Genomic DNA, 21586 nt, shown 5'->3' with positions numbered 1-21586 from the left:
CCAGCAAGAACATCCGGGCTCTGGACGTCTCTGGGCGCTGCCAGGACATTCCTTTCCTGGAGGCACCTCCGCTCTCGGCTGCTCCTCGTGGGGGACAGACAAGACTGCTGGCACTGTGGAGAAAGGAACGTTTAACTCTGTATAAAGTAACCCGTAAGGCGTATGCAGGGGAAGGGCTGTTCACAAGTCACACAGAGATGTCCTGTGCACGACGTACGCCTGTGCAGTTTGGGCTTGGGTCTGGCTGATGGCAGAAAGGATTTGCTGTGTCAATAAGGACCTGCTAGCAATTCTGGGGGTGAATTGAGCAAATCCTGTTTCATTGCTGCTGTTTTTCCTTTGTGTTGTAGTTGTGGTTGTATTTTCAGTGTGTCAATGTTTGAGGAAGATGATGTGGGTGGATGCTGATGTGGTGTATGGTGTGTGTTGTGTTGAGAAGAGTGAGCTCTCTGTCCCCTCATAAAGAGATATTCCCTTCCCGGTGAGCCTGTGTGTGTGGACTTTCTAGTTGCAGGGGTTGGTGCTCCCTGTGACACCTGGTGCTTGGGTATACAGGGGGGTTGAGTGGTTTTTCTCCCACACTGTGGTCATTTGGGACTGCACGGTTGTGTTTGGGGAGATTTCAGGATTTTGTTTGCAACAAGTGCAGCAATTTATGCAGAAAACTACAGTGTGGTGATTTATTATGCTGAACTATGGCAGTTCCTTTCTACTGCCCCCCTCTCCGAGCATTTACAGTCTCCTGCCACGAGAAGGACACTCTGTTTCCTCCCCTGGACATCCTCTTTCCTTTCCTGGACACTCCCTTTCTCTCCTGGAGCTGTTCTCCATTAAAGCTGTGGGACTTTGGTCCCGGGAAGAGAGAGCGCCTCTCGTCTTTTGCTTTTGTCCTTGTCAGTGTCACTGGGCCCAGAGCTCGCCAAACTGATCCCCCACGAGATGAAAACTGACAAATGGTCCCATATACACAGCTCAAAAATTGGCCACATTTTGGATGGACTGGGGTGTTCGCCACATTTTGGAATTCCCTATTCCTACACAGGTCAGGCAATTGTTGAAAGGACACACCACACTCTAAAACCATTCTACATCAAGAAAACGGGGAGTGGCCCAAGCAACACCCCAGATGAGGTTGAGCAAAGCTTTATATGTCTTTTTGTTTTTAATAGCTCATTTGCAGGAACTAATCCTCCAATTTTTAGGCACTTTTCAAACAGCACACAGGAAAAAATTGAAAGAAAATCCTTCAGTTTTGATCAGAAACCTTGAGTTAGGACAAACTGAAGGACCATTTTCACTAATCACTTGGGGCAAAGGGTATGCTTGTATTTGCACAGATGCTGGACCTAAGTGGGTCCTGGTGAAGGATGTGAAACCGTCTCATACACAAGAGCACACCGACAATTCCACCAGCAGGGAAATGAGCACGCAGACGTGAGCCGCACGGAGAAGCTACGGTGCATGCCAGACGTTCCCCGTTCAACCTGGGAAAGCTACAATTCTGGAGTTTGATGTTGATTTTTGGACTGGGAAAATGGTTTGTATCATAGAGCTCTTTCAGCAAAAACGTGGTGTCCATTGTGTTCCAAAGAATTCTAAGATATCCAAATTTATAAAAATTGAAGGTTAGAGGGACAGTTTAGTGCCCTGTAGTTGGCCACTCTCTGAACAAGTGCTAAAAGATTTTCTTGAGAACTGAAATAGATGGGGAAGCTTTTGCCTAAAAACAGCTGAACAGGAACATGGAGCTTGATCAAATGATATACTGGCACTTGTTGGTTTTGCTTGCTTGCTTTTGCACACATACGTGCCTGTAGATCAACCAAAAATGAATGTTTGCCTTGCTTTAGCCAAGTCAGCAGGCTCAGACACCGTGTGTTTGACCCATTTCAGCCCAGACAAATCCTTTGCAACCCGTCTGGTCGGTGTGCCTGTGCCAGCCAAGGAGCAGCCAATACCCAATCGTGACAAATATTGGTGTGAGGCTGCCAACGAGACCAATCCCATAACCAGCTGGCATCACTGGGCCCCTGATCTTCTTAAAGCACCTTCTGAACCTCAAGAATTGGAATTCTTGGTTCATTGGCGATGGAATTTTGTGCTGAGTTTCAGTACCAGGGAGATCCACAGTTAAATGTTACTCCCCATCATCCTGAGGACAGATACTCCAGTTTGTGGTGCAATTGTAGTACCCCAGTGCCCCCTAAGGGTGAAACTGCTGATGAGTAGATGACCTAGATGAGTCCCCACATCATTTAGCAGCAGAATATTGGCTCATTTGTGGAGATAGAGCCTGGCAGGACATTCCCTCAAAAATTAAAGGTGGCCCATGTAGCATCAGACAACTCACTGTGATAGCACCTATTGTTAAAAAAGCCATCAAGAGAAAACACAGAGAAAAAAGTTTTGCCCATCATTATAAAGAAAACTGTAATAGCAATTTCAGACCCTAGGGCCCTGCAAAATGAGGTACATTGAATTTATTTCTACATCAACTTGCCTTGGGTGAGGCATTGAAACCATTACACCGATTGGGGTGTTGGCTGAAGAAAGACAGTGCTACTTCCATTGCAATTAGTGACATGAGGACTGATGTTAGTGCTGTCAGACATGCAACCTTACAGAACAGAGCAGCAACTGATTTCCTTAGCAGCCATTCCATGTGTTCAGTGTCACCCCCATGTTCAACACTGTCACTGTCAGCTTTGACAGCTTTTGGACTGTGTTTGAGAAGTCAATTTTTTCTGACTGTTGAAGGGCTTTGGGGCCCAGAGTTCTTGTTAGGAACAAGGGATTAAGCGTGTGAGCCATGCAGTTGTTGGAGCGGGTGTTTTGTGTAAGTGGTGGGAAGGGTTTCTTCCTTTCTGTTTCTCTTTCAAGGGGAATATTAATGTTGCCCCTGAGTCCTCAGGAGGGGAGCCTGTGGACAGAGCTGCAGCAGAGGGAGCTTTGCCTGGCACCGAGAGCTGTGGGAACAATCCCCAGGAGCCCGAGGAGCCTGGTAAGGACAGAGCCCCCACTGGTTTAGAGAGGTGTGAGATGGCTGCTCTGAGCCTGCCTCTGGCAGGGAGGGAGATGAGAAGGCTTGAGTTCCTGTCTGCAGCCTTGGTGCTTCCTGGTGCCTTGAGTTCAAATCCTGCGCTGGCACAGCCTGCCTGAGCCCTGCCCTCCACGCTTCTCCAGAGGCTCTCACACTGAGTCCTCTGAGGGAATCCACAAAATTAGAGAGTTTTGGGAAAGCTGCAAAAGGCAGGTCTCAGATACAGCAGAACTGTGATTAGAGCCAAGCAGCAGCCGTGAGATAGGTCAGCAGAAAAATTATTTAAACTGCAGAAAAGCAAGGACAAATAGAACAATGGTCTGTGTATTAACGCTGGTCTAGAATAAATCTCCAAGCTACAGAAAAGTTTATCTATCCGGCCGCTCCTCCCCGCCAACGCACACCCCCACTCTCCCCAGCCGCTCCTCGGGGCACTCCGTCAGCCGATACGCCCTCCCTCCGCTCCTCGGGGCTCCTTGATGAGCCGGCACCTCTTCCAGCCGCTCTTTGGGGCTCCCTCCGATAAGCGACATTCTCCCTTCCCCTGCCCGCCTCACCACAGCCTCCCCTCTCGGGACTGCGCCTGCAGGCCGCCTCTCCGGCCCTGTGGCACGCTCACCTCCGCGGCGCCGCCGCCGCTCGCCCGCCCCGCAGCATTTGAAACGCCGGGCGGACGGGGCCGCGCTTGGCCGCTTCACACCCAACGGCCGCGCACCGCCCGGCGACGGCCGCGCGACGCAACGCGATTGGCTGAGCCGCGGGACGGGGCGGAGCGCTCCGCGCGTGAAGTGAGGGGGCGGGACCAGGGGCGCGACCGAGGGCAGGATCAGGGGCGGGACCAGGGCGGGGCGTTCTTGCTAAGGCGGGGCGATCCGGGCCGGGGGCGCGGCGGCGCAGGAGGGACCAGGCGGGGGCTCGGGGGGAACAGGAGTTTATGGCGGGGTGGGGGCGGTCGTGGCTGCCCGCGGCTCCCAGCCGCTCATGAGCAGGTAGGACTGGTTGGCGATGTCGGTGCTGGACAGGCGGCCCCCAGCGTGCTCCGGCGGCGGGCCTGCCTCACGCCGTGGGCCGGGCAACACCTCCAGCAGGCAGGGCAGGACGGTCTCCTCCGGCGGCTGCTTGTCGAAGGCATGGCCTGGGGCGACATGGAGTGGACGGGGTAGGGGCTGCCCTTCAAGATGCCCCCGCGAGCAGCTGAGTCGCCCTGCCCACCCACTCACCTGGCCGTGCTTGCTGCTTTCCTGGAGGAAGCTGCCCAGAGCACGGTGCAGCTCAGGAACGGGCGGCCAGAGTTTCTGCTTCATGTTGCTGGGTACGCAGGAAGGGGCATCGAATTGACCCTCAGACTTGAGGTGCCCTAATGCCCCATGCAAGGTGCCCAGGCTTGGTGCTGGACCCCCACGCCTGCCCCCGGCACAGCCCTTACCTGTAGAGGGAGGGGAAGGTGCAGCGCAGCCCCAGGAGCGCTGCTGAGAAGAGCAGCGGCACCACCGTAACACTGGGGCTGAGCCAGCCTGCATCGGCGGAGGAATGCCGGAACTGTAGCCTTTCCCAGAGCCACCATCTCTGAGCCCCTCGCAGCCCCCTGCCCCGTGCCCCCCTCCCCATTTCCAGCACTGTCCGCCTCTTGCCGTCAGCCGTGAGGCTCCTGCGGCCGCAGCCTCCAGCCCTGCCCCTTACCCGCATCGGCCACGGCATCAACCACAACGGGTTTGGTCCCGGCGCTCCAGCTGCCCCGGTACCACGGCCCGCTGGGCTGGGCCCGCACCTGCGCGGGGTAGCGGGAGCCTGGCCGCAGGTCCAGGACCTCTTTCCTCGCTGCTCGCGGAACCTGCAGGACCTGCGGGGCAGAGCCGAGCTGGAGGCAGGGCTGCTGTGGGCTGGCACCAAGGGGCGGGTCCCGCTTGGCCCGACCCCGCGCCTGCCGTGTGTCAGCAGCGGAGGGGGGCAGCGCTGCTCGGGGTACCCTGGGCAGGCCTTGCCTTCCAGTCATGGCTGTTCTCCATGGCATAGCGGACCTGGTAGTCCAGCTGCTCTGCAGGCAGCTCCAGGGGCGGCAGCCACTGCACGCTCAGCCGGCCCTGCGACGCTGTTGCCTGCACAAGCTGTGGGGCATCTGTGAGCACTGCTGGTGTTGGGGATAGGCATTTGTCGCTCCTGTGAAACGGGACAGGGGACACTGTGTCCCCTGTGAGCCAAGCAGGGGCTGCGGTGGCACTGGGACTCACCAGCCTGGTGCAGCCAAAAGGGCTCCTTGAAGTAGCTGAGTGTGGGCAGCATGTGGGTCCTGGTGACATTCACCAGGACAGAGATGGCACTGCCAGCCTTGGGCTGGAAGGTGCAGGCATAGGTGCCCTGTGCCCCCCTGCTTACCTCCTCGCACTGTTGCCATGCATCTTCCCTGTGGGAGGGGTGGGGAGCCAGTCAGTCTCACCAAAGCATACCCACAGCCAGCAGTCCTCCTGCTCTTCCCCAGGAAAGCTACTGCTGCTTGTAGTTGGAGGTGCAGTGTGGTGAGGGGGTATGAGATTGGTGGTGGAAGGGCAGGACAGAGCAGGGCATGGGCAAGGGGCCCAGTGTGGGATATTGGGACACAGCAGGACCAGTGGTCTCTGGGATGTGCCTGCATGGGTGCCACCTGCCTGCCATGCCCCTTACCTTGTGCCAGCCCCGCTCAGAGGTGGCCGGTAGAGGAGCTGGTGGGAGCTGTGGGGCTCTGCAGGGTCCCAGCTCCACTCGCAGTGCTCGTGCCGCAGGTCAGGGAGGGGGCTGCTTCCCCTTGGCCCCCCAAAACTTGGGAGTCACACCTTGCTACAACAGGACCCCCACCCCTGCAGCCCCAGGCGTGGGTGCCTCCCTGCTGCTGCTGCCAGCACCCTGCAGAGGGGATGGCTGCTCACCGGAGGAGTGGGGGGTCTCTGCAGCCAGAGCCTGTGACCAGGGCCCCCAGACGCCGTCCATGGAGGAACCGTCGGGCTTGCTGCACAGATGGTACAGATGTGGTACCTCACCCCTGGCTCCAGGCCCCGGAGCACCACCCAAGTGTTGGCCTGGACCAGCCTCTGCAGGAGAGGGGCCAAGCTGAGGAGCAACTGCAGGCTCCAAACGCCCCTGCCCATCCCTGACACCTCTATGTACCTGTCCCAGTGCTGCTCATTTCAGAGGGTGCTGCCTTGGTGGAGAGAAAAATCAATCTTCTGCCTTTCAGGGAGCTGAACGAGAAGGGACTCTTCACCATCCAACACCTGGCTGGGTCCCATTCAGAGGTCCTGCTTTGAAGCCTCTGTGAGGTTTGCTTGGCAGTTACCAGCGAGGTGAGAACATTGTTCTGAATTGTCCCCTATACTTCATACACGGTGTGTAGAGTAGGTATGTGCTTGTTCATCTCCATATGTGCTAAGGGTCTGCCTTCATTTCTGGTTTTAGACCTGAGATTTCTGATTTCTGACAGCTATCTGTAGGATCTGTGGGCACATGCAGCTGTATTTACTGCCAGGTCGGGTATCTGACACTCATCTTTGAGTGCAAATGCAGAAACTGAGATGCTAATGATGTTATTTCCCAGAGTCCCAGTCTCTGCCCAAGCTGTAATTCAACACTGCAAATTATTCTGTAGACCTGTGCCTGTGTTTTCTGTTTCCTGGCTGAGTGCTTCAGCTGCTGCTGTTGGTTTTTGGAACAGGAGCACCTGACTCTTTTATCTTTATGACGTGTGCCTTGATGATTTGAAAGCAGCCCTTGCTTTAATTTTCTAGTAAAGAGGCCTAAAATGAAAGCTGTGGGCATTTTAGAAGTCTTAAGTAGAACACTGAATGAAATTTTTATTTTAGGCCTGCAGTGAGCAGGTCTGAGGCCAGAAATTGGTGCCAGAGTAAGTGCCTTTCTGTGCTTGTGCTCTCCAGCTCTTCCTGTACTTGTATGTTCCCCTGGACACAGTAGGATGTGTTGTCATTTCCTGGGACTTCTCCTGAAGGCAACTGGTTTTCTTTCCAAGGTGATTCTTATGTTTCCCCTCATGGCTTCCCCAGGTGACCAACCTCTGTTCCAAGGTGTCCTGCTCTTCCATTGTCACTCTGGGAGAGCTCTCTGTGACCTTGAAGAAGGACATGGACTCTGAGGTGGATGAGGTTGCTCAGGTCCTTCTCCAGATGGTGTCCAGCTCCCCAGAATTTGTTCAGAAAGCAGCCAGTCAGACCCTGGGGATCCTGGTGGAGAATGTGACTCCTGCACGAGCAATGACTGCTCTCATGGACATGGGCGTCAAGTAGGTTCTTCTTCTTTTAGTGATGTTCTTCACCTTTATGTGTGTGGGAGGGAGAAGGGATGAGACAGAGAATGGGAATGGTTGGAGGGAAGGGTCCTGTATCCTGCATCTTCTATGAACTCAGTGACTTGATTCTCCAACTAACCTCACTTCTTTCCTCTTATCACCTATCTCTGCCGTCCTGCAGCACATCAGTTCTCAGAATCACAGAAGTGTCGAATATGGGGAGTTGGATGGGCCCATCAGGACCATGGAGTCCAGCTCCTGGCCTTGCCCAGAGCAGCCCAAGGGTCACACCAAGTGCCTGAGATTGTTCTCCAAATGCTCCTTCAGCCCTGTCAGGCTTGGTGCTGTGACCACTGCCCTGGGGAGCCTGTTCCAGTGCCCAAGCACCCTCTGGGTGAAAAACCCTTTTTCCTGATATCCAAACTAAAGCTCCTCTGACTCAGCTTCCTGCTGCTTCCTGGAGTTCTCCCAGTCTGTCAGATTTTCCTAGATGAGGTGATCAGTGGGGAAGGGAAAGAGCCTGCAAAGGCCAAGGATAGAGCCTTGTGCTTTTGTGGGCAGAGGGACAATTGCAATTGCAGCTGTGAGCAGTGTTTGGTATTTCACAGTGCTAACCACAGAGGCCCTGGGAAAACCATGTCTCCTCATGATGCCACTAACTTGGGAAATGAGGAGGGTCCTTGCTGGGGCGTGGAGCACATGGGGGACAATCTGCTGGGTGTGGCACAGCCTGCACAGCAGGTGCAGCTCCTGCCAAAGGAGTCTGGTATGACTGTCCTGGCTTAGAGCTCTACTTTCTATGCAAACTGATGTTTCATGTTAGCCTTGAGAAGATGAATCACTTACAGGCACCTCCACAGGCTGACAGCCATGGGACAGTTGGAGCAAATGCTGCCTTAAATGTTGGTGCTGGGCCTGATAGTTCCCAAGAGACACTCTCTAGAGCAGGACAGTCTGGCTAAACTGCCTGCCCCCCTTTCCTCAGCTTTGCAATAGGGTAAAACATTCAGATGGATCCATTGCCAAGCCCCACAGAAGAAACAGGCTGCATTGCTGGATATTCTGCAACTTCACAGCCCACCACGTGTTTTCCCTGCATTTGTTGTTTTCCAAAGGTCTGCAGATTTGGGGATAAAGGGGTGGAAAGAGCCTCAAACCTGCTGCAGCTCTGTGTAGTGGGTGCCCTCTGATGGGTCAGCATCAATTGTCCTTAATTTCTAAATTATTCATACGTCATCTATTTCTTTAATCTTTCTCAGAGTAAATACTGTGAGAGAAACTGAGTATCAGACAGTGCAGGGAGACTGAATTCCTCCCTCTTCCGTGCAGGCAGGCCTAGTGTGCAATGCTACCTTTGTGTTTAGCTGAGGACAGAGCCTTGTGCAGGTGTCTGAAGGTGCAGGGAGAGCCCAGGCTCCTTCCCCCAGCAAGGGCAGGGAGCAGCTCTGGCCAAGGCCGGCGCTGCCGCTGCTCCTTGTCCCTGTGCCCAGGGTTTGCTCTCTCCTCCCCAGCAGCCGCCCCGCCCCGGTGCGCGAGTGTGCGGCCCAACTCCTCCTGTCCCTGGTGGAGAGAATTGGAGTCACCCAGCTCGCAGGCACCCCCAGGGCTGAGAGGCTGCCACACGTGGCAGGGAAGCTTGCTCAGGACTGACACAAGGACACAAGTAATGATCTTCATTTCACCTCCCAAAACAGGAAAACCGCTTTGTGTCTGGCTGTAAAGGTGAAACCACACAAGAGTGGAAACTAAAGGGAATATGAAGTTACCTCACGGTGTGAATAAGGGTCATAGAATCATGGAATAGGCTGAGTTGGAAGGGCCCATCAGGGTCATCGAGTCCATCTCCTGGCCATGTGCAGTGACCCCAAGAGTCGCTCCATGTGTTTGAGAGCATTGTCCAAACTCTTCTTGAGCTCTGTCAGCCTTGGCACTGTGACCACTGCTCTGGGCTGCCTGGGCAAATGGCTGTGCTGGGAAACCTGAGGTTGGCCAGCAAAAAGGAGCATTGCCACCTTTTTCCTGTGGCTTGAAGGATTCTTTACTGAGATCAAAAGAGCTCAGATCAGCCAGTCCAACACTTTTGTTTGGCCTTAGGTGCACAAGAAAAAGACAAAATGTTGGCTGATGTTCATCACTGAAGGATCCCAAACATCCATTTCTCATTAACTTCAGACTTGCCTAGAAATATATCAGGGGTCTTTAGCCAACATATTCAGTCTTTCTAAACCTGTTCTGCAGATTTCTAAAACGCTGTTTTCTGTGGCTCAGTGAGCTCCACATTTCTTCTTGAAGAAAACTGTGGTTTCCTAGTAGCAAAATCAACCCAAACCACAAAAAACCCCTTCCTTTGGTGATGAAATTCCCATTAATAGCTGCCAAGAGCAACTAGCAGAGCAACTAGCTGTCCCTGTGCATACCCATAGTATAGAATAATCAATAGGATGCATGAGGTGTTTTGTCCTGGCTTCCCCGCCAGTTAAAGAAAGGCAAATTATTGTGCAATGGCAGCAAGACACTGCTAATAAGCTTTGACAACAAAGCAGATGTGTTTTGCTTGTTCCCTGGGATCCTTTGATGCCACAGAAGCACATCCCCAGTTTCAGAGTGAAATGGTATTTTTCTGTTGCCCCATATTCTCCTTTTGCCTCTTGTGTTCAGCTGACAGCACTGTGCAGTGTCAAGTGAGGTAAATCTCCCTCTTTGCTGAGTAGGTAATGCCTTCTCCTGCAGGGATTGCACCTGATGAGTTTAAGGTATCAGCCTTTTCTGTTAACACTCTTCCTGTGTTTGTTCACATTTCTTTCACGTCCTTCCTTCCGCATTTTGGACAGGAGATGGTGAAGATGTTGCTCAATCATCAACAATTTAAAATGCTTTTGGAACAGTCTCTTTCCCCTTGTGTCCTGGAAGACATTCTGACAAGAATTAAGAAGAAAGTAAGTGCTTGCGGGGATAAATGTCTCCTTTGTGCAAGTATTGCCTCTGCTAATATGAGATCAAAGATACCCAATCTGTCTTTAGCTCATTTCTCTTCTGCTGAATCATTTTGCTCCTGGGAATGAGCTGTTAATCCTCAGCCTGTTCATCTGCAGACCACAAAGGAACTGATATTATTAGGGAAAAAGTGGGGTTTTGCATATTTTCAATATCGGTCACAAAGAGGAAAGGGAAAGAGGAGAAAATGGGTTTACATTTAAGTGTAAGCCCCCACCAAGCTCTCCCTACTCTGCCCCCTTTAAAGCAATTAAGTGAGAATTGTGCTCCTGAAGATAACAGAGTCTTTGCAAAGGACACAGGAAGTAGTAGTGTCAAGAAAATTCCCAAATTTACAAAAGATATCCAAGTCAATCCTTGTTACTACAATGACTGTCAGTCTTTTGGGAATACTGCCCTGCTGTCGAGCCATGTGGAGCTGGAAGAAGCTTGGTGAATTCAGCAGCATCGAGTGGAAAATCCTTTGTTTGTTTGGGGGAGGATTTTATATTTTGGAATCGACATTACAGAAGGGAGCCTGCCTTTGTGCAGGAGCAAGGAGAGTGAGTGTTGAACCAAATTGACTTCCAACACAATAAGCCAACCCCCCCAAAAGAGTCCAATTTATTCTGTTGATTGCTTTACAAACACTTGTTGCCTACCAGTTTGCATTACTCCCATTTATGGTCAAGACTAAGGAATTTGGGATTTTAGACTGCTGCTGAGTCTGGTAGCACCCATAACCTGCCTTGGGCTATTGAAAACAAAGAGCTGGCATCACTGAATCTCTGGTCTGTTTCCATCTGTAAGTTAGGAAATGTTTCCCTAAGCCTTGGTAGCAGTGATCCTGGTTCTAACTTGTGTTTTCAACGGGGAATTTCCTGTTTTATATTCTAAAGATTGAGGAGGTTTCTCTATGTCATTGTAGGGGATGGAAAACCAGAAGGCTGAGGGCCCATCTGTCAAGGAGCCGGTGAAGGAGAGGAACGATGGCTCAGAGGAGCCCCAGGCCACATTGTCTGCTGGCAAACGGTGCTGAGCACTTTTGTCAGATGTGACAAAGCACATGGCAAGCTTTACATGCCTCTTCCTCAGGAAAAACTTTGTGGCAGAGATGACCAATGCCACAGATTGTTTCCTTTCCCTACAAATGCTCTAGGATAAAAAATGTCTACTTGTGCATTGTGCTGAACACAACTTCTCTGGAGGGGTTTCCACAAAAATGGAGAGACAAACAGACACCCATTCGTGGCAGCTCAGACGATCCAGTGCATGGCAAGGGCAGTGTTGTGGAGGCTGGGAGAGAGCCAAGTTTCTGCTGCCTGACTTGGGACAAGTAAATTCAAACAGGGCTTTTTTTTCACCTGAGTGGAGTCTTTTTCAGATGGGTGTTTTGATGAGAAATCTCAGTCTGGAAGCAAGATGCCGTTCCACAAAGATGCAGTTCTCATCCGTGTGGTTTGGCCTGGCGGAATCGTGGTTTCCTTACCCTCAAACAGTGCCAAGTTTGAGTAGTAAGGAGCAAGGCAATTCCTGAACAACTTCAGTCAACAGGTGTCTCAATGTGGACTCTTTGCCTTGATATTCCTGTCCTCCATGTAATTTGCTTGATGGACAGCATGTTTGGTTTATTTCCCCCTGTGCTGCAATCAGCATTTAAGACAGGAATTTGCTCCTTGCTGTCTCTTCATGGCAGCTGCAGAGCTGCTTGTACCTGTTCTGCTCTGATAGCAGAGGGGATTTATTTAGCTCTGTCCTGCTCAGCAGTGGCAGGAAAGTGACCACATGCCTCAGTAGCACAGCTGGCATCTTCCTGTGCTCATGGAAGAGACAGGTTGATCAGGAGAATTGTTCCCAGTGGGGTTGTGAAGCTGTGCATCTGGTCTCCAGGGAAGCAAATGAAATGTGAGTGTAGTTCTGGGATGTCTGGCTTCTGTTTTTATCTCTGTTACTGATTTTCTGAATCTTTCAAATATGGCCCTGTTCATCTGTTCAGAATGCATCTGAGCTACTTTTCCAGATTGTCATGCCTGGTTGCAGAGACACTTCTCCAGAGTGATGAGTTTCCTTATTCTAAGACACACACGTCCCATATGAGGAGGCATTTAAACTTGGCAGTAGTGTCTCTCTTTCTCCACAAAGCAAAGTGACCTGTGTGCCCTGGCAGCCATCTGAAGATAGATCAGATGTATCTCATCCTTGGCTTTCCTGAGTGAGCACTGGTGAGAATGTAACTTGCAGATTGTCTCCTGTAATGATTGTCATGAGGTCCATGTTGTTCTTCAGAGTCCCATGACTTTGCAGCTTGAAATCACATAATTAGGAAAGCTGCTCAAGATGTTTTGCTCACAATTAACTGCAGGTATTGTCTGTGGCTGCAGCTCTCTCCATAGAGAGCAGCAGGCACAACTTTGACAGGCATTTTTCTGGGGAAGGCTGTGAGAAGATCAGAGAAAAGAATGAGAAACAATTCTTATCCTCACTTGCTGCACCTGTTGTTGTGAACACGTGGAATGTGTTATGGAGATTTGTTTACCATAGGGTAATTTCTTAATTGGCCACTGGTGATGGTGTTTTGGATTCAATTGCCCAGTCTGGTCTGTCTGTATCAGACTGTCTGTGAGGGCAATGAGTTTCAGTATAGTATAGTATAGTATAGTATAGTATAGTATAGTATAGTATAGTATAGTATAGTATAATATAGTATAGTATAGTATAGCATAATAGAGTGATTGATCAGCCTTCTGGAATCATGGAGCCCATGCTAATTATTTCCACTATGGGGATGCCATGCTAAGATAATTATCACCACCAGGTCCTCATTTGGTTTTATTTTCCAGGGTGAAATCTCCCTCTGATGGACACCTCCTACCCCGTGCAAAAGCCCAGGTCACGTCACCTCCAGCTGTGGAAGAAACGGAGCTGCTCCAGAAGCTTCACCATCTCCTGGAAGCCAAGGGGTTTCAGGCACGGATGGAAGGAGTGGAACTCCTCCTAGACCTGTGCAAAACCAGCCCCCAGCTCATCTCCACTAACATTGCCCAAGTATGTAGGGTATCTTCACTGCTCCTTTCCTTTAGCTCCTTTCCTAAACGTGTAGCAGCAAAGTTAATTCAGTGTGTCTTGGCACTCTGTCCTGGCTGTTTGGGACACGCTGGTCCCTCTCACCCAGACAAATGTAATTCAGGTCCAGGCTTCAGGACAAGTTATTTCAGTCCAGCTGTATTTGTCTGGCAGGTGCCTATTGATGCTGTTCATCAGATGATGGCAGAATTTTCTGCTGGTGTAACTGCTGCTGTCTCCTACTTCCAGCTGGGTGAAGTGAAGGGAATCCAGCCCCTGAAAGCATGGCAATTGTTCTCTAGACCAAAAATGGGTTTGCACAGGGAAGAGAAGTATCAGGCTGGGTTGGTTTAAACCCAGCTGTTTTATTTAAGAATACTTCTATATACTCCATCTTGTCTTACACAGGCACAGCTCTGGCTACTCATTTCCATCCTTGTTCCTATTCCTCTTGGTAAAGACAGTGCTCACCCTTCTTAGGGGGTCTTTTTTTCTCTTTGGAAAAGGAGGAAAACAGCTAAGGACTCATCTCTGCCTTCTCCTCCCAGTAGCTGCTTTTTCCCTTTTTCCAGAGAAAGGTGCCTGATAATGTGGCTGTCAAGGGACTGAACCTGCTCTAATGAAAGCTGTACAGCACATGACATTTCAGAAGTCCACCTGTTACTTAGAGAAATGGTCTGGATCCTGGAAGAGTTGATCAGGGCCCTGCTCTTCTCCAGACACTGCCTCTGAGACAAACAAAAGAAAACTTAGATCTCTTCCGGCCATAGTTTTGGCAAAATCATAATTGCCCTCCGTACTTGAGGGAAATGTATAGAAAACCAGGCATTGTAAACATCTGCTTCCATTCAAAGCAAAGGTACTCTTTAGCATTAAAAAATGGAATTGATTTAATGATTTATAGATGGAGAGAAATACCATAGGAACCATTCCGTCCCCAGCCAAACCTCCTAAAAACAGAAGAAAATCTTTCAACCAGCATGAGGTTGTGCCACCATTCCAGTGAGTGGCCCACAGGAAAACAGTGAAATTGTGCAAGCGAGTGCTGACCTGACAGAAAGGATCACTTTCATCTTTGACATTGCTGACTGCTACAGCCACTCTTCAAACAGGGGCATTTGAATCCAGCTTTCACATTGCTTGTTCTCTTCACAGATTTTTGAATATTTTGTCCTGAGAATATCTGACAGCCACAAGAAAGTGAAGCAGAGGGTGCTGGACGTGCTGGCTGAAATCACAGGAGCCCTGAAAGATGCCTTGAACCCGGTGATCATTGGTTTGGTGGAAGGAATAACAAAGAACCTGAACTCAAAGGATGCCAGGGTTCGTGGGGCAGCTGTGAAAGCACTGGGAGAATCCATTGCTCATTTGGGTAAGGCTGAGCCCTGGCAGGGACTCTCCTCAGCTTCGTCTCTGTCTCTCCTGCACAAGAGAGCGCTGAGTGCCTTGGCAGCTGCTCTTGTCTGTGGAACACTGCAGCTGACACCCACCAGAGGCTGTGCAGGTGCAGTCCTTATGCACCATCCCCAACAGGCTGGAATGGGATCAGCATTTCCCAACAGTCCCAGGAGCCCTTGGCTCTGTGCTGCTTGTCTGAAGAGCAAGTCCTGGGCTACAGCTCTGCTACAGTTCAGGGGCAAAGGGGGTTTGGAGTTTGCTTGGACCCCGTCTGACTTCCCAAATGAACAGCTTTGCTGTTGGCATGAAGGGACACTGACCCATCAGAGCTTCTGCAGAGCAGCCACCTGGGAGGCTCTACATTAGAGGCATTAGCTGCCTATTTTCCACTTTTCTTCTTTGTCTTCTATGTTCAAAGGGGAACTTGTGATTCCCCAAGTTCTTTTTTTTATATCAAACAGGTATGAACCCAGCTGTCAATGATGCCTTGTTCCACATGTTGTTTTGTGTGGGGCAAGATGGCCACAGCAATTAACTACATAGGCAAGGGCTGCTGTAAATTCCTTTGCCACACAGATTTATGTCAGCTCTGAGAATGCTGCACTGGGGAAATATGCCTGAAAAAAGGAGTGTTGAAGAGGCAGGTCTTCAAGGGGAGCTTCCACTTTCTCCTCCCCAGCTGCCCTGTGAGCTCAGGAACTGCCTGACTCAGTGCCTTTCTGTGTCCCAAGTATGGGGCTCTTCCTTTGTGCTCTGGGATGCAAAACCTTTTCACTGCTTCCATGTGACTGAACTCCTGAGGTCCCTGATGTGAAATGTTTTAACACAGCTCCTGCTACAGCAGACAACTTTGGATTTACAACTGTGAGAGGAGAGCTTTTCTTTTGGAATTTAAAACCCTGCCAAGTAGGCTGGAAGGAAAGAAGAAAAGGATTCAAAAATCCACAGAAATGTACTTTATTTTATAAAATGGGGTTGGCCCTGCCCTTTCTCCTATGACCTGAGCAAAGTGAGCAGAAACGTGTGTTTCCCTTGTAGATAAAGTGTCCCTGCTGAAAGAGTTCAGCTACCAATGGAATCACCTGAGTGGCCAAGCCCTGCTGGATGTCACCGAGCGTATCACAGGCTTGGCCTCCCCTTCTGAGCCCAGAGCTCTTCCCAGGGAGCATTTACAGGGAATGCCTGTGAGCAGACAGCAGAGCAGCTCCTCCAAACCAGGAGGTGCTGAGCGTGTCCCTGCTGCCCCATGGCCAAGGCAGGTGGGTTTGGCAGGTTTTCCCTGGCTGCTGCAGAGCTGGGCAGCACCTGAGATGGGGGCGGCGCTCGGCCTGGGGCTGAGCTCTCACTGGGGCATCTCAGAACCACCTCCAGCAAAGGGAGGGCTCAAAATGCCCCAGCTGGCTCCTCTCTGGGGAGCTCAGGGGCATCTGTGATCTTTGAGGGGAAATGGTGGCCAATGCTGTTTCAGGGCATCAGTTTGTTTTGTCCTCACAGAATTCTTGTTTTTCTCTTGGAAAGTTTTGAGGCTGAACCGTGCAGGGCCTGGGGGTCACAGCTTAGGCCAGAACTCAACAGAGGTACCAGAGGCAGGGGTTTAGTGCAAGGCAGCCTCTGGGGCACAGGGACAGAAGCAGAGTGCTGAGGCTCCTGCCTGTGCTGTCAGAGGGGCCTTGGACTGAGCCTTTCAGGGTGTGCAAACAGTGTCTGCCTGGGTCAGCACTGTCCAAAATGCTACAAATGCAGCTGATAATTGATTCCTCAGAGGAGCTTGCTGTGTCAGCAAGAGCCAAGGAATGGAAAAAGGATAATCTCAATATATAGCAGAGAAGACGATTGATAGCCTTGCTTCAACTGGGGCTAAACCCACTAATTATGCCAATTTCTTTGAATGCAAGGTTTAATAACTTTGTGTCTTCATTAGGAATCTCAAAAGCGCATGTTCTGAGATTGGGAATGTCAAAGGCCCTTTAAAGAGCATTTGAATAAAGTAGATCTCCAGCAATAGGGCATTTAGTTTAGCAGTTCTTTTGATCTCTTTTTCAAATAAAGGAATTAACCATAAATTAGGACTACTTTAGAAAAAGCAGATGTTCTCTCTGAGATTTAGCAGGACCAGACAGCTGTTCCTCACATTCAGTAGTCACCGATGTCTTTAATTGCATTTAAACTGAAATGAATTCCCATTTTAAAATGGGTACCATAACCCTTTCCTGCTTAGCAGAATTGGTTTTGGGTACTTGCAGGAGCTCTTTCAATGTTGATGTCTGCTGGTGGATTAACAGCATAGAGAAAATGAAGTCTATTCCCCCACAGGATATTAAATGGATGCTAGATAACATTTTGTCTGATCAGAAAATAAGAATGGTCTCCAGAGCATTTCAGGTTTTCATCTCTTAGCCAAATCTGCCTGTTGCAAGGAGCCTGTTGGTAGTAAGCTTTTGTCTATGTTTGATACAGTTCAGTTAGGAAAATGGGCAGAGAGATTTCAGAGACAATGTGAGAAAACACTCATGTTTTGGTTACCTTTCAGTCCCCTGTGTAGCATTTTTCTTTCTCTATGCCCCTATTTGAGTGGACATTATAGGAAAAAATGCCATTAAGATTGAGAGGGGAAATGGCATTAAAATGTGGAGATGGCCAAATGCCAGGGCAATGGGGTCTGGGTACTTCTCTAGACATGCCCTGAGGTTTGAAACAGCTCTTTGTTGGAAGCCCCAAAAGCATTCTGCCAAAGACACCAGCTGGCCACTGATGTTTCTCATCCAGCTGTCAGGCAGCAGCCATCTCTGGTGGGCTGGAGTTTTGAGGTGTGTTCTAATCCTGCCCTTTGCTGTGTGCCGCTGAGCACAGGGAAGAGCCAGATTAGACATTTGGCACTTGGCATCAAAGTTACAAAAATGGAATCATCCCTTTTATTAGAAATCTCTCCATTTCCTCTCTATGGTGCATTTCCAAATCTTCAGTGCGGGTTTAGACAACTTCTTAATGGAAATCAAAGGCAATTGGACATTTCATTCATTGTTCATGCAGAGATTGTGAAATAATTTAGTAAAGGTAGGAAGTCTGCCACAGGGACAAGGCTCTGGTTGGAGCAATTAGTGCTGAGGGGTTGGTGGTTCTGTTTCCAGGATGCTCAGCTGCTTTGCCCCTTTCTGGACCAAGGGGCTCTGGGTGCTGTTTTGCTGCTCTTGGCCAGAGAGGCTGGCAAGAAGCAGAAGCAGAGGTAGATCCTTGTTGCAGTGAGGCTGGTGGGTAAGGAGCTGTGTCTCTGTCCCGGCAGTGCTTGTGCAGGGGGTTCATGCCAGGAGCCCTGAAGTCGCCCAGCGCGACGCCCTGCCCGTGCTCTGGTCCTGCCTGGAGAACAAGGCGCTGCCTGTGCGGAGCGCCAGCGTCCGCACCGTGGCCACCAAGCTGGCCTCTGCCCTCTGCAAGGTGATGGGCACCCAGCTGAAGCAATGTGCTGCCAGCAAGCCTCCACATGTGCGGGAAAACCTCTCCAAAATGCTGGGCTGGTGAAGGCAAGATGTTCTCCAGAAGGCTGAGGAAGCGCTGAGTTGGACACCTCTGGATTTGCCTTTTGAGCTGTGCCAAAAATGACAAAATCCTAAGGAAGGGTGTGCATCTGCCCCCTCTCTCTCCATCACGTTTCCTAGTCATGGCATGGGGGCCTGGAGCAGCTCCAGATTAATGACAAGGTGAAGGCAATCATGGCTCAGCCTTACACAGAGGTGAGGGGGGAGCTGGGCCAATCTCTGCTGGCAGGAAGGGTCTTGTGGCAGCCCAGAGAGGCTGTGCACATTGCCAGGGAACAGCTGTGCCCTGCATGTGCCCCTGCAATGAGCTGTGCTGCTGCCAGTGCCCCTGGAGCTGTGGGGCTGCTGAGCTGTGGGGCAGGCAGAGGAGCAGGAGGGTGCATGTGCAGCTGAGCCATTCCTGGAGAGCACAGGGCTCTGGGCTCCCTGCTGTCCCAGGGCAGCCCAGAGGCCAGGCTGGGCCTGTGCCAGCTCTGGGCAAGTGGCTCAGGGCTTGCCCTGGCCTGCCTCAGTGTCTGCCAGCAGGAGCATGTTTCCCTGTGCAGCTGTTTACACATCTCCAGGAAATGTGTCCCATGAAATACAGAGCTTCAGATGCTTTAGGTTTGCATGGTGGCCTCTGCTAAACTTTGCCTCTCTGTTAAACTTTGTATCTCCATTTTGCAGATCTGGCTGGTTACAGTCTTACTGAGTTTTCTCTGGACACTTCGGATGTTCCCTCACCCACAAAGTCCTCGCCTCCCCTCCAGAAGAGCTCTCTTTCCTCCCAGCTCAGGAAGAAGCTGCCGGCTGTATGAAGAATGTTTGAATAATAGGATTGATGTGTTAGGCTTCATAGTTACAGCTGTACATATGTTCTGATCTTTAGATACAGTTCTGAATTAATGTGTTTTGATTGTATCTTTAAAATTTGATGACATATTTTTAATTCTATATATTTTTATTTTGAAGATGAAAAAAAGTAAATAAAGAAACAAAATTGAAAAAATCAATAGGAGAATGTGAGACCAGGACCTGCTAGCCTAGAGATTATGGGAGTGCAGGTCACTCGATGTGCCAGTGTCTCACCACATCCTTTCCTCATTGGGCCTCTCCTATTCCTCTTTGGCCATGCTTTCTTTGTGTCATTTGTGCTGCTCTTTGTTACTTGGCATTACAACGGGGCCACACATTGACATGTTTGGGGGACAATGGATCCAAAAGATCCTGTCTAGTCAAAGGTTTCCTACCTAGGTGTGTTCTGTGCTCACCAAAGGCCTGAGCAAAGAAACCAAGAGAAGTGTGCCCAAATCCCAAAGCTTTGCTCCTTTGCAATCTCCCACAGATCTGGCTCACAGGTGTCTTCAATCACAATTCCATAGGTAAGAAGAGGTTATGTATTTCACTGGGAAATGATGCACTGCTTTGGCAGAGTCACCTGTATGTATATTTATCCGGGACAGCAGTGCAGCTGTGTTGTTTGCACCTTGTTTGCAGAAGGATGAGTGCATTGGGAGGCCAATAACAAGTGACAAGGGTTCCTCAAATCTGCATTGCAGCCTGGGTGCCATTCAGCCCAGAGCTAGGGGATCATTTGTTCCCGTGGACCAGTGCTTGCCAGTGGAATGAATTCCTGCCCAGCTGGAAGAAGCAATTCTGGATTCAGCTCCAGCTGTTGGTGGGCTGCATGATCATTGACAATGTTGCCCTTCCAGAAATTATTCTGCAGTTTCCTTTCATAGTCATTTGAAGCTTTTAAACTTCACATTTCAGTTTGCTTTGCCTAAGGGAAAAACACTTTTGGGCCCAGTGCAAACTGTAACCTTTTGGCAGCAAAGTCCTCATGGTTGCCTGTTGAAAGCGAAGGAAGCCAACCCACCTTGTCGTTGATCAGCATTGACTTCGATTTATTGATCAATCAGCCACTTTATATAACAGTGTTAATTAACTTCATGCATATTGCAAAATCCAAGCTCACGATAGGTTACAGAGAAAACTCTAACCCCTCCTCTTGTTTACAATACCTGTGGTTTGTCTATTGAAAACAGCATCAGTGTTCTCAGAGAGCCCAAGGACAGAATGTTTGCCTGTTATGGGAAGACTGTCTGAGAATCTTATTGTTTATAAAGTGGTGCTTGAGAGAGCCTAATTATTTATAGAATCAAGCCTGGGAAATGCTTTACAACTACCTTTTACTTTTCCCTCAACTGTATACCTTCATGGCCTCTTTCTTTAAGCCATGCTAGAACCAGACTCTCCACAGTTGCCAGCTTCTGATGTTACACAATGTCACCTGGCTGCATGTGTTTGCTTAGCTCTGGGTCTAGTCCCGGCCTAGTAAAGCCCAGGCAGGGTGGCACATTGCAGGGAAAATTGGTCCATGAGTTTATGGGGGTGCCATCAGCAGCAGAGTCAATGTGCCCTTTGGGGATTCCTCTGGAGACAAAATTAGGGACCTACTCCATGCCACAATATTCTCTTAGATCTTTCTAAAATATCCTAGAAAAGGCTGTGAAACTTCACACCTCCTTGCACACCCACTGTTTGAAGAGGGGCATTTTCGTCCCTCCTCAAAGTCATTGCTCTTGCACACCAGAAACATGAACATCCACCAACAGGAATGATGCATGGTCCTGCTGCTGCTGCTGCTGTAGAGCACTGGGCAGTGCAGACCTGGGTGTTACCAATATGAGCACTTAATTAGCATTTCATGCTCCTTCCAACTATCCAGATCTCAGGGCTTTTTGTTTCAAAGCAGCCACTGCACCATCTCTAGGGAAGAACAGGAACTGGGAAATAGCAACTGCCAGCCTTGCAGGGGTGTGGGGGAAAACCTGAAGTGTCTGCATCAAAAGATGAATGTGAAGAGTGTAATGGCCAAGCAAACGCTTCATTAGGATAGCAGGAGCAGTTCTTTACTGCATGCTTGCATGAAGATCATTTGGGATCTCCTTTTTGTGTCTCATGCAGAAAAGCAGCTCTTAATAATACCACACTACCTAAAGCAGATTGGGATGCAGCTCTGTAGTGGTTCACAATGAAGCAGACAGCCTGCTGTGTCACTGCCAGCCCTGCTGAGCCTGCAAGGGACTGTAGTGTATCCCATGCCTGTTTTGCCTGCAAGCAGAGCTTGGTTTTCCTTATTAGTGTGGAGTAAATACAAGAGTAATAAAATGGACAATTAAACTGGCCACTTTGGAGGATATGCTCATGCTTTGGCATGTCAGTCCTGTACCTCATGCACCCAAGGCTTGTTACTCATCATTAAATAATTTAATCAAAAAACCTCAGCACTCATGTTACATCTGAATAAAACTGCATCAGATCATC

The 21586-nt window shown here is 49.9% G+C and overlaps 1 protein-coding gene across 1 annotated transcript; it reads right to left on the bottom strand.

Annotated features, from left to right (window-relative positions):
* Positions 1-3972: 3972 nt before the first annotated feature.
* On the bottom strand, positions 3973-20153 carry LOC131565402 (thrombopoietin receptor-like). The gene is given in 10 exon segments (XM_058816270.1): positions 3973-4175; positions 4257-4348; positions 4467-4554; positions 4721-4880; positions 5023-5165; positions 5269-5441; positions 5699-5812; positions 5937-6034; positions 6037-6102; positions 20136-20153. Coding segments are annotated over 10 exon segments (1155 nt in total).
* Between the last annotated feature and the right edge of the window lie 1433 nt (positions 20154-21586).

This window comes from Ammospiza caudacuta, chromosome 17, assembly GCF_027887145.1.
Source record: "Ammospiza caudacuta isolate bAmmCau1 chromosome 17, bAmmCau1.pri, whole genome shotgun sequence".
NCBI classification, from domain to species: domain Eukaryota; kingdom Metazoa; phylum Chordata; class Aves; order Passeriformes; family Passerellidae; genus Ammospiza; species Ammospiza caudacuta.
Note: the sequence above shows the minus strand (reverse complement) of the source record. Positions and strands in the feature narration are given on the sequence as shown.